This window comes from Cricetulus griseus (genome assembly GCF_003668045.3).
Source record: "Cricetulus griseus strain 17A/GY chromosome 1 unlocalized genomic scaffold, alternate assembly CriGri-PICRH-1.0 chr1_0, whole genome shotgun sequence".
NCBI classification, from domain to species: domain Eukaryota; kingdom Metazoa; phylum Chordata; class Mammalia; order Rodentia; family Cricetidae; genus Cricetulus; species Cricetulus griseus.
Genome location: NW_023276806.1, coordinates 172,441,521 through 172,455,054, shown reverse-complemented (window position 1 = coordinate 172,455,054; position 13,534 = coordinate 172,441,521). Strand labels below are relative to the sequence as shown.

The window sequence follows — 13,534 nt, the reverse complement described above, 5'->3', positions numbered from 1 at the left end:
AACAGAAATTTTATGCAATGGAATCTTCATACTACCCACATCTTAATGAATATCTATTTTATCCCCTATGCTTATCTTTGTATTCATATTAAAAATGAGGTTTTAGTGCTTAAATGGTAACTTGTATAAACTCTTTATGGGGACAAGAATCCTTATTTCTTATATTTGTTGGAAATGTCTCGACTTTACAATTGCATACGTACAAAAGCAGTTTTACATTTGCATGCAGTAAATCTCCATGTGAGCAGTTCTTTTCTTTGTTATTTTCCTATTGAGTTTGTATTCTGTTTAGCTGCTTTCCCAGGAGTAGAATGTGACCTGTTACTTGCATGAAGAAATCCTAAATCAGTTTCATAGCTTTTGAAGATATAAAGTGACAATCTAAACATTTCTATCTCCAAGCATCTATTGCATCTACCATGGCCTGATTAGTCCTTTAGTTCATTGATGGTTGACATGTTCCTTCTCACACAGAGATTCTCGTATGTGTCTGTATGTACTCATGTGTGTGCAGGTGCATATTGGTGTGTAGCTGTGCATGTGCTTGTCGAGCCCAGAGGACAACCTCAGATATCTTTCTGCCTCAAAAACCAACATGGATGCCATCCATGTTGAGGCACGGCCTCTCTCTGGGGTTGGAACTCACTGATTTGATCAGTCTGGCCTGGCAGTGAGTGTCTTGTCTCTGCTTCTCCACTACACCTGGCTTTTTTATTGGGTTTCGGGGATCAGACTCTGGCTGTTATGTTTGTATAGCAAGCCCTTTACTCATTGAGCTACCTCTGGCACCCACACTTAAGTTCTTACATACTGTAGTAAATTTCTGGGTCATCTATTTGGCTTCATTGTTCATCCAGCATCTTTTAATTTTAGGCTCATTAATATATGATATGTTAAATTTATTTTCTTCAAATTTAAGCTATTTTGTTAGCTTCTATTTCTTGACAAAATCTAACAGTAGGATGAATTAGACATAAATAGAAAGGTATCTTCATACAGTAATTTTCAGTTTTCCTCTTCATGGATTCTATACCATTTCCCATTTATTTGTTGTCTTTTAACATCTGCAGGAATTTTTGCAGTTTGTCATTTTCTTCACAGATATATTCAGTATTGCCCATCAAAGCCGTTTCTTATATTTCCTTACTTATTTGCTGCCATGAACAGTCAGTCTTTTCTCATATCTTCTAGCTCAAAGTTTCTTAACCAGTTTAGTGTCATCTGAAATCTGAATCTGGTCAATAATTTTAGCCTTCCATAAAAATTTCCACAAAGAAAATATTTTTCTTTTTGTTTGTGCATGCATGTGTGTCTCTATGTATTGGTGTGTATATATCAGGTATGTGGGCATGTGTGTTTCTATGCATTGGTGTGTATATATCAGGTATGTGGGCATGTGTGTTTCTATGCATTGGTGTGTATATATCAGGTATGTGTGCATGTGTGTCTGTGCATTGGTGGTGTATGTCATGTGTGTGTGCATGTGTGTCTGTGCATTGGTGTGTGTATGCCATGTGTGTGTGCATGTGTGTCTGTGCATTGGTGTGTGTATGCCATGTGTGTGTGCATGTGTGTCTCTGTGCATTGGTGTGTGTTTATGTGTGCCTCTGTGCATTGGTATGTGATCACTGAGTGTGTATATAGGTATGTGTGTGCATGTGTAGGACAGAGGACAAGTTCAGGTGTTGGTTCTGGGTACCTTCAAACTTTTGTTTGAGACAGGGTCTTTTGCTGGCCTGGAATTTTGCTAAGTGGGATAGGCTGCCTGGTCACTGAACTCTAGGGCCTCCTGTCCTTGTCTTCCATCTTGCTATTACTGGGGACACAAGCATCACCACTATGCCTGTCTTTTCTTATGGGTCCTAGGAACCCAAGCTCAGATTCTTAGAAACTACCCTGTCCTCAACAATATAGTCTTTTTAAAAAGACTGATTTTACAGCTTCTCCCAGAACTTACTATATAGCCCAGGCTGTGTTCCTTTTGCTGAAGCCTTCCCAACAGTAGGATTTATAGGTGCATGCCACCATGCCTGATGAAATGCAAGATTCACATGCTCACTCACTGATTTGAATGCTTGGTCATGAGGGAGTGGCACTATGTGAAAGGATTAGGAGATGTGGCTTTGTTGGAGGAAGTGTCACTGGGGGGTGAGCTCAGGTTTTAGAAACCCATGGCAAGCCCAGAGTCTCCCTCTTCTTCTGCTGCATGGGACCTGAGATGTAGAACTCTCAGCTACCATGTATGGCTGCACACTGCCATGCTTCCCACCATGATGATAGTGGACTAAATAAACCTCTGAGACTGTGAGCCAGCTCCAAATAAATGTTTCATTTATAAGAGTTACCATGGTCATGGTGTCTCTCCACAGCAACAGAACAGTGACTAAGACAGTATTTGGGGTAGGATTCTGTGGAAAGTTACGTTATCTTTAAGAGCCCCAGTTTTTAAAATCACCAAACTTATATACTCTCAATCTACAAAATATGTAAAATTTAAGCTGCAAAATTAATTTGATTTGTAAGAATTAGATATGTATTTTTTTCAATAGTTTTCAACCCAGAACTTAGTTATAATATGTAAAACAGGACATTAAAATAAGTTAATAATGACTGGTGGCTAATTTATAAAGAATTTATATCTACATTAAAGTAGAAATAAGAGTTTATAAAAATACATGCTCTAAAATGGTATTCTTGAGTAGTTTTAAGTTATGTTCATATGAAATATAAAATTAAACAGAATTATAAACACTACATAACCAAAAGAACCAAGTTTAAGTACATAAAAGTGTGCTGTTTGCCCGGTATAAGTATTACTGTTAATAATGCCGTTTCACTCCATATATTCTCTAGTTATCAAAATCAAAGCCTGAATAGGGAACTAGAAGGCTTTACAAATCTGAACTCTAAAGACCTGGTCACACACTGTCTACGACCATCCCAGGGTACAGTCACGTGAAAACCCAGAACAAAAAAATCTCCATTTCACTTAACTGTAACAGATGAGCATATGCTGTGTGCACACAAATGGAAGCAAAATTCCCAAAAGTGAAGTGGGTACAGAACTTTGCTGTAGCCCCATGTCTTTGGGTATCAATAGTTAGTAATTTTCTCGCAGTCAAAAATTTTCCTAAATCACTAAAAAAAAAAACATTTTTAGAAAGGATTTTTTGTTTTTTAGATAAGAGCTCTCAGTAGTAGCCTTGACTGTCTTGGGAACTCCTGTCTTAGTTCCTAAGTGCTTTGGTTCCTGGCTTGTGTCACTATATCCAATTAACAGCTCTAAAAGATTAAATATGAGTACATGTATTTTTTTGTTTAATGACTTAGGTGAAAATTCAAATCTTTATTGATTTTCCTGTTTTGGGAACTGTCACATTTTAGAGACATTTCAATAACAATTGAATATGTGCTTCCTGGAACACACTGGAAGGCCCACTAGTGTGGGTTACCTGGGTTTGCTGAAGTCGGAGAAGTACATCTCTGCCAGCAAGTGCCACTGGATGCCCCCATTGTTGCTGTATTGGAGGAGGACACCCTCCTCTCTGCTGTCTGGCTTGTTGCATGCAGCGCTCTCTCCGCCTATCTGGATGTAGAACTGGACAAAGTCCACCCAAGATGTGTCCAGATCCCAGCTCACCAGTTGCCTTTTCCCAGCCTTTGCAAAGGACAGAAAAACCCTCGTCAGTTATCTGGGAGCTCTGCCTTTTTCAGCTTGGTTTCAAGTCCACATGAGCACCTTGCACTACAGATGACAGTTTTGCTCCCAGTTAATCCTGAGAAGAGTGAGCTATATTCTTCTGCTGTCTCTGCTGTGGCTGTGGTTCCTGCTCCTGGACACAGCCACTTCATCTCTCCATCACTGACACCCAGACCCAGATGAGAGAACCTTGAGAATTTTCTACTATACCAAAGAGTACTAAGAAAAGAGCGAAATTACTCAAAACACGTTCAGTCCTTGCTTTGGAAATCTTCTAATGGCAGAGTAATGAAGAAGAAATCTTCTTCTTTAAGACCATGGACTTGGTGCATGTGTGTTTGTTCATGAGCACAGGTGTGCTTATGAATATAAAGGCCTGAAGACAACCCTGGGTACCAGTGCTCAGACAACACCATGTTTGTTTGCTTGTTTGTTTAGTTTTAGGCAGTATCTCTCATTAGCTTGGAACTTGCCAACTAAGCTAGGCAGGTTGGTCAGTGAGCTCCAAGGATATGCCTGTCTCTACTTCCCCAGTACAGAGAGTGCAAGTATATATCACCCTGTCTGCTCTTATTTTAATTAATTAATTTTATCATTTATTTTATTATTATTATGTTTCAAAAAAATATTATTATTATGACAGAATCTCACTATGCAGAGTTGGCTGTCCTGAAACTCGCTATGTAGACCACTGTGGCTTCAACATGTCTCTACCTCCTGAGTGCTGGCAAGCTTGTTTTGAATTTTATTTTTCATGTGGGTTTTGGGGATTGAACCCAGGTCCCTGTGCTTAAAAGGCAAACATTCCTGACTGAGCCTGATACAATGACTCGCTTGTGAATCAGTTGGAGCCGGGTCTGACTCTCAGCCTTTTCTTTATTCTATTCTTTCTGAGCTTCTATTTTCTTCAAAGGTGGGTGATAATGCCTTCCTTAGAGAGTTGTGACAATTGATTAAACAACATGTGACGTGTGTAAGATGTCTGGCATACTACATGCACTTCTGAAGGTATATTTTCCATAGAGACCTACTCACAGCCCTTATCTCCAGAGCAAGTTACAGCCAAGTGGGCAAGGCAGAAACTTCTTGACATAAAGGAAGTCTTCCCATTTCTCCATCTGCTCTGCTCACCCTCAAGTAGATGAGTTGGGAGGTACCATCTAAGTAAGCTTCTAAACCATTCAACAGTCTCTTATGTCTTAAAGTGTTAAAAATTTCCTGAAATCCAGTAGCTCACTTCCTTCTCTTACTGTATGCTGAGAAGTGTCAGACGCAGGTTGACAAGAGGTTGTCACTCTTGTTCTGTGTAATGGCTTCAAGTAAGGAGGTACAAGAATGTTGATTCTGAGAGCGTCCCACCTAGCTAGGTTTTGCCAATGTTAATCAGTAGACTTTTCTGGTCTTGGAGGGCACATACGAGCTCCACTAGAGTTGGAAGGAAACTGAGATGATACAAACTAGAATGAAAGCCCCTCACCCTCACATTGAACCCTTCACCAAGAGCGATTTCTTCTGTCACAGGAACTAACAGGGGTAAATATCGGTGGAATAATTAATAGAGTATGCTGCTATTGAGAGCTCTAAAACCAATTAAGAGACCAAAGGAAACCAGGATGCCTGCCTGCAAATGACAACTGAAGCTGGCTCCAATGCAGGGCTCATTCTTTAAACCTTTCTTTGCCCAGCATGTATTTGAGGGACTCATGTTGTATGTGCTTTGCATTGTTTTAAACTGTTTGTTTGAAATGCAGTAAATGAGGAACATCTAGTTCTTTCATACCCCACGGGCCACTGCAGGCAGAGCACTGTTTGGGAGAAAAACTCCAAGAGTTAGCAGTTGATTTTAATCTAGCAAAAATCTATGAAAAACACAGCATGTGGAAATGAGCCAGAAGGATACGGCTCTAAGGTGAGAATTCTACAAATCCAATTATCACAATTAGCTGTTTGGAACAAGGTTCTGTTGTGAGCCTACAGCGCAGGCTTGTTCTCCCAGGTGACAGGCTAGTCCATAGGGATTTGGAAACTACTTCTGGAGGATTTAGAAATGGTGGGAAGTATTACACACATGTTTAGTTTGGCACTGAAAGTGTGTTTTCATAGAGAAATAGCACACATCATTTCTTTTGTCCAGGGACCTGAAATGTTGAACATTGTTTCAAAGGAATGAAGAGAAAAAAGGCTCATGATAAAAATTTTTGTCAGAATTTAGAATATGAAGTAATTATAGCTTTGACGTTTTCCTACTTTGCTGTGATCTGTGGACTCATGTATTATGTGTAGACTCATGCACATGTGATGTGTGTCTGTATACATGTGTTGGACAGGCTAAGTGGGTATGTTTCCATTCCCAGACTGGGGGAACTATCCTACAGCTGATTTGAAATACTGTGAGAAACACCTCAGACATTCTAGTATTTTCAGACCTCAGAGTCTGTACAGGAGGAATGGTTTGTAAAAAAAATAAATAAATAAACTAGAGGTTAAATGGCTTCCTACTTTAAGTGTTCAGGTAAAATAAATAAAATCTTATCAGGTAGGAGGTAACAGAACTGACAACAAAACCTCTAAAGAGCTGGGAATTTTCACCTTTTGCATCTCATTAGTTTTCTTTATTCAAAATGCCACAAGAGACAAACTTCTATTACACTTACTTGAAAGTAACCCTTTCTTTAGAATTTCTCCTTCTTACTTAAACTGACTAATTCTATAATAACTGTGTTACACAAAACACCATGAAAAGAAGCCATATACTTGTGGCAGACACCATGTAAGAGTTGTGGTTGCAGACCCACCTTTAGTCACCTGGGCATGTCGTAATTCCAGACCTACGAAGTCCTTTGAGTATTTACTGATATGACGCCTAGACCCTAACAAGCATTTTGGACCTGTCACTTTATCTAGAGCTCAGCTCAGCTAGTGTGACTGCATTCTGCCCAGTACCATCAGACAATCAGAAGAGCGCAGCAGTTACATCAAGTCAGGGAGACTCTAAGAATAAGGTGGGTGTCTGGGACAGTTTGTCATAGCTTCAGCAAGCTGTATGGAAACAGCAACCTGTCAGCGGCATGGCCCGGCAGGTGGCAGGCAATGGAGCCAGAGCAGAGGCAGGGAACCAGACACAGCCTGGTGGAGGGTTTTACAAGCATTAACTTAGGGGGGTGGGGTGGGCACATGACCTAGAACTGTTCCTCTCATCATTTCACAATGCTCTACATTGGGGAATGCCCAACTACTTGTTTCATCTCTGCCAAACTCGTGTGCACACAGCCCGGTGGCTGCAGTCAGGGTTCTCTATACCACTCCTCCTGCTTTCCCTTTGTGACGGTCAACCTGACACAGCAATAGAAAGGCAGTCTGTGAGTTTGAGGAGTGGCTTTCCCTGAGGCAGGGCCACCTAACTTCCTTATTTTGATTGCATGGACCCAATTTTCTACTCTTTTAGTTTGAGAGAATTTCTTCCACTTAGAATTCTAAACAGATAGATGCTACTAGAGAAAAAAGGGGGAAAAATAAAAGGCCCTGAGATATTTTTTACAGAAGTCCAGAGGGGAAGGCTGGAGTGAGAGATGAAGGGGAAAATTTTACTTTTGAAATGATGATTTTTTAAGTAGAAGGGCATATATTTGGAGAAATTCAATGATACCATTTTACAATTTACTCTTATAAAATAACAGTGATGACTAATGCTTACTGTGCCCAACATGACTCTTTGTTCTTTATTTGTTCTAGCTTACTCATTACTTCCAATATTCTGCTTTATAGAGAAGAATACTGAAATACAGAGAAATAACTCCACAAGGAGAACCAGTACATGAGCTCTAGAATGCAGCATTCCCAGACAGTCTGACTTTGGAAAAGACAATTTTGAATTAAGTGCATGGAATACTGATCTATAGCCCAGGACTTTTTTTTTTATGTTTAAAATCTCCATGTGTGAATACACACACACACACACACACACACACACACACATTTACCAGTGAAAGATTTATAATCTTATTTTATATTTTGGTTGTGAGCCTAGCCTTGAATGGCTGCGCCATCTCTCCAGCCCTTATAATCTTATTTTAAAACATGTTGACAGCAGCCACAGCCTCCTATTCTGCAGATCCATCTTTCCACTGTGCTTTGGTTACTTATTGACTATTATCTCTAAAGACGTTGATGGTAGGAGTTTCAGGGTCAATGGCCAGGAAATGTTGAGTGGCTCCATCCTGATTTTTATCCTCCTCTGTCTTGTTTTCTTGAGGAGTCTTTGTTTTGCACCTGCATCAAAACAAAACCTGAACCTATTTTTGCACTTACATGAATTAACTTTTCTTGGGTTTCTGCCAAAACAAATTCTGCAATGTACCAGCCTTGTGGTATATCATCCACACCTGTCTACTTGCTATAGGATGTAAATAAGGCAAGACATTTCTAATTCTCTCAGAATTGGTGGCTGTAATCCCTTCCATAAAGAAATGGTATTAAGCATATCACATCCTAAAGACAGCTGCCAATAACTGGGACTAACCATGTCACTCAGGTTGGAGCCTGCTCTATGTCTTTTCTGCTTTTACAGGAGATGAAGAAGAGCAGAGTGATAAGAATGGTCTGCCTGAAGGATAGCATGGGAGGAGAGGAAGGAGCTTCTCCTCTCACCCTCAACAAATCAGTGTGGATTGGGGGTGTTCAAAGAGAATCAGTTCTTGTAGTTCTTCCTGTGCCTGGCCTCTGGGCCCCTTGTTGATGATTACCAATTTGTATGCCTGATTGGGTGCTACAACTAGGAAGATGAGCATTTCAGGGACAAGTTTTACAAGGCATTCCACATAGCAGTAGGATCTACCGGCATTGCCAAACTAAGGCAGAATAGCCCCTGAGATGTTTGCTCAACACAGATAGCTGCTCAGCCCCTCCCAGCAGAAAAGTTCTGTACACACTTCCTTCCTATCATCACTTCCTTCCTCCAACTATAGCCCTGAGGTTCCTGGGATGACACATCCAATAACCACAAATTCATAAGCTCTTCTACATGTTTGACTCTCACTAACTCCATCTACACGACTCCAATGAAGAGGACTCTCTTGGTCCCCACTTCATGGATGGGGAGGCAAAGTGAAAAGAGGATTAAGCAAAGTGCCTAAAGTCCCATAGCTAGGAAGTGGCAGAATCAGACTGAACCACACATACACAGGTAGAATTGCCTCGCTAACCTCTAGGCTCTCCCATCCCTCTCCCGATCCTCTCTCACCTTAGGCTGGTCCTCTCACATGGTCTAAAAGGGCAGGATGAAGACAGATTAAAAGCCTGCTCTAGTCAACAGCCCTCCAGGCACAAGCCAGCACAGCAGGGAGTATAGGGAAGCAATGGGATTTAAATGAATTGAAAGAGCCTTGGCAGGTGAGCGGATGGGATGTCACTCCGTGCAGGATGCCTGCCTACCATGTCAGAGCCCATCACTTCAGTCTCTAGTACTGCACAGAATAGAACATGAGTAGGAGGAACTGGCTTAACCTGTATTTGCAGTAACCCAAATCAACAATAAATCGGGTTTCCCAATGTCACAAAGGGACAGGTACATGGCTAAGCCCACAAGCAAAAGCAAAGGCACAAGGAATACTAAAACCATTTCATGTTTGTACCTGTGAAATTCAGCATGCCTGTGAACAAGTCTCATGTTAAGCCCGCCACTGCCCTGAGGGCCCATCCCAATGCCTGGACATACCTTGCTGAAGTATAGAGATGATCCAGAAGAAACGACCCCACAGCCTTGCTCCGGCTTTACAATTTCTCCCCCAATAACTTCTTGCCAGTCAGATTCCCAACCATTTGGGTTCTCAAAATCTGACATAATTGTGGAAGGAAGTGTAGCTTCTGGGTGGCATTCAGTCCCTTGGTATCCCTGGTCACACCTACAAGAACAGTGCAAAATAACCAAGTCATTTGCAATACAATGGCTCTCCTACTGAAGATATTCCTACAATTCATGTTCCCCAGGTCTCAGCATTACAGTAGATTTTTCTATAGCATCAATGTGTATATGATTTGGCACTACCTTCAGTTTTTCACATTCCTCAAAATGGGTAGAATCTTTAGTTACAGATACTATGTTAAAATTGTGGAATTTGACATTAAGAAGTATTGACACATCGGCTTATGTTTGTGCAAGAGAGACTGGGATCTCCCCATTGCTTTAAAATGTCATATATGTGGGTTCATTTATTCAATTAACATGTCAGTCTGGTGGTATTTTATAGTTCTGATTAAATCACATATCTTGGGGTCTTTTAGTATTCAAGTGTAGTCACTTTCTTCCCATGCATACAATGCTGAGCTTCGGGTGAAGTGGTGTAGGATAGAGAGTGGCAATGTTTGACTAACTGAGCATGATGAGGGGTGGGCGGGAAATAACAGCAAGACTTTCAAATTAACCCAGCAGGCCTTGTCCTGACTTTAGATTTAGAGGTTTAGAATATATATGGCTTTACATTAATGCAACTTACATATCTTTACATGTAAAAGAAGACTCACTCTCTTTCGGCTATTTTGTTATTCGTGACTCTGCACTGACTGGGAAAATAACTGCTGGGGTGAACCCACAGACACAAACCCTGAGACTCAGGAGAGGGTCATACTCTCAGGAGCACATACCTGCACATGCCGTGGTCACATGAACCATGCCCATTGCACATGCTAGGGCATTGCTGCCCAATGTAAATGCTGTCTAATGCCCACTCATCCTGGGCTGTGTAATAGCTCTGACTCCAGCGGAAGCGGGTGGCACTGGACCTAGGAATAAAGCAGGCAGTATCAGTTGACCTATGGTGTTTCTCACTAAGAATACCAGAGTTCAGCACCTTTCTGATAACAAACCCTCCAGAATTTCTATTTAAATTTCCAGTCAATTATTTTGCAATTCAACATTTCTATTAGGAAAGAAAGTTGAAGAAGAGACTGCCTTATGTCTTAATCTTAATTTAGTTGAAGCATTTTAAAGAAAAATACAGCGCCAGATTTTCTGTTGTTACTCAAAAATTTGATTCTAGAAATAAATAAAGAAAGAACACTCAAAAGTAAAAGCTACCTACTAAATGAAATGTGTCTTTCACAGATGTGAATATGAAATATTTTACTCCAAGTAATACAATTTCTCAGAACAGGCACACCAGTCATTATTGGAAAACTTCAATTTGGTTCAGAATATAAAACAAAAACTTGAGAGTGCAATTTGGGGTTGAGAAGACACACTTAAGAGTTGTATTTAGGAAGACTTTGATGACTATGGGTGAGGATATACTCATTTCTGAAGCACAGACTTAACGTTTCACAGGCCAGTTGACCTTAGGGATGAATCATTAAACACAATACTTGTTGTCTTGGTTCACTGATGTCAGAGTCTAAAGAAGATATTTTGGGAGTCATATAAAAAAGGCTTAAATCAGTGACTACTTGAAAACATTTTTTAATTTTAGAAAAAATTTCACCTGTAGGAATTTTCAGATATCTGTGATGAATTCTTTCTAGTCTTAGTTCTGCCAATTACAATCTCCCTTAGCATATGCTATAGACACACTTGCTCTGCCTCTGAATGATCCCTAATCATCTGTACCAATTACACATATTACTCACACCATAAGTACACAGCACACTGCTAAAACTCAGACTAAGCTTTTATTTGTTTATTTTGTCAATGATCTGTTGCTAATAGCTTGTGTTTTCATCTGGAGCAGGATAATTCTAGGGTGCATTAAGGGACACCAGTAGACAAGGGTTTATTTGCATATCAGTACCTCTAATGGGACATAAGACAGAGGCATCTCTATGGTAGTAGGCTTATGTTTGTAATTTAGCAGCCATCCTGATTTTCATCGTTCTGTGTAGATTCCATTGAATAAGAATGGCTCCCATAGGCTCATATATTTGAATGCTTGGCTATCAGGGAGTGGTACTACTCAAGAAGGATTAGGAGGTCCTGCCTTGTATCACTGGGGATGGGCTTTGAGGTTCTCAGCTACTGCTCCAGCACCTTGTATGCTGCATGCCACCATGCTCCCCACCATGACGATAATTCGCTAAACCTCTGAAGCTGTAAGCCAGCCCCAATTGATGGCTTCTTTTATAAGTGTTGCTGAGATACATGGTTTCTCATCACAGCAACAGAACACTGACTAAGACAAAGATAGTGCCCTATAGAATTGAACCAAATAAAACTCATGGGCCACTGTCATCATGGAAAGGAGAAATGCTCTATCCTTTTAAAATTGATTATACTCTGAGTCATGTCCAAAGATCCGTGGTCTTCTGGAGATAAGCAAAGCTCTCATTGAGGTAGTTTGTACAGGGACAGAATAAAGTAGGTGCTCAAAAACAGTATTCTAAAATGAGTCAGACAGGCTAGAAGAGGAGTCTGCTTCTAACTTCCAAAGGTAGTAGACTGAAGACTGCACAGGAGTAGGGGATGCGACTCCTTTGTCTCTAGCTCTGAAGTCCAGTAGCTGTGTAAGCTTCAGTGAGAAATCCAAACTGTCAGAGGCTTTTAGTCCCTCATTGCTCAAATGAAGGGTTTGGACAAATTGATTTTTAGGATCCCTTGAAGTCTCTGACTCTGAAGTGGGACATTATTATTCTCACAGTGAGATGCCTTTACAGTACTGATGAAAAATATTATATTGAGTATTACTTTCAGTACTAAAATGGTGGGAGGTGTTGAGAAACCCCTCATAGGTTTCCAGTTTATATTCTTATATTTTTGGTTGTGAGCCTAGCCTTTAACAGCTGGGCCATCTCTCCAGCCCTAGTTTATATTCTTATAGCCACATGTGCATCCGAAGGTCTTTCCCTAAGGAACTGATTCCTATGCTCATGAACCCCTGAAGAGATATGTCTTCAACATAGAAAGTTTAAGGTTATTTCACTTAAACATACTCTACATATTGATGTCAACTAAGAGAAAAGCCAGGAAAAAGAGATTGAATATTGTATTCATTTTTAGTGAGAAAAAATTAGTTGTGAGAGCCATCTCCAGCTGATCACGTGAGGGAAGATGAGGTGTGATCACTCTGATTCACAGGTCCACCATTGCTCAATGCAGTCCTCAACACAACTACTTCACCTGCCAATCCATTTACCACCTTTCTGCCTATCCATCTTCCTGCCCATCTGTCCGTTCATCCATCCATCCATCCTCCATCTTTCCATTCATCCATCATCTGTCCATCCATCCATTATCCATCATCTATCCATCATCCTTCTGTCCATCTATCCATCCATCCATCCATCCATTATCCATCCATAATCTATCTGTCCATCCATCCATCATCCATCCATCCATCCATCATCCATCTGTCCATCCATCCATCCATCATCCATCTGTCCATCCATCCATCATCTATCTGTCCATCCATCCATCATCCATCCATCCATCATCTAACTGTCCATCCATCCATCCATCCATCATCCATCCATCTGCCCATCCATCATCCATCTGTCCATCCATCCATCCATCCATCCATCATCCATCCATCATCTAACTGTCCATCCATCCATCCATCCATCCATCATCCATCTGTCCATCCATCCATCCATCATCCATCTGTCCATCCATCCATCATCTATCTGTCCATCCATCCATCATCCATCCATCCATCATCCATCCATCCATCCATCATCCATCCATCATCTAACTGTCCATCCATCCATCCATCCATCATCCATCTGTCCATCCATCCATCCATCCATCATCCATCTGTCCATCCATCCATCCATCCATCTGTCCATCCATCCATGCATCCATCATCCATCTGTCCATCCATCCATCCATCCATCCATCATCCATCCATCCATCAT

General features: G+C 40.8%; 1 protein-coding gene across 2 annotated transcripts in view; it reads right to left on the bottom strand.

Annotated features, from left to right (window-relative positions):
* Reln (reelin) overlaps window positions 1-13,534 on the bottom strand; it is a 446,863-nt gene that overhangs the window by 111,051 nt on the left and 322,278 nt on the right. For both annotated transcript variants that reach the window (XM_027393422.2, XM_027393423.2), the window contains exons 23-25: window positions 10,340-10,477; window positions 9,414-9,600; window positions 3,453-3,658 (exon numbers count right to left, since the gene is read on the bottom strand). In XM_027393422.2, coding sequence (XP_027249223.1) covers window positions 3,453-3,658; window positions 9,414-9,600; window positions 10,340-10,477 — 531 coding nt within the window. The remainder of the gene's footprint in view (window positions 1-3,452; window positions 3,659-9,413; window positions 9,601-10,339; window positions 10,478-13,534) is intronic.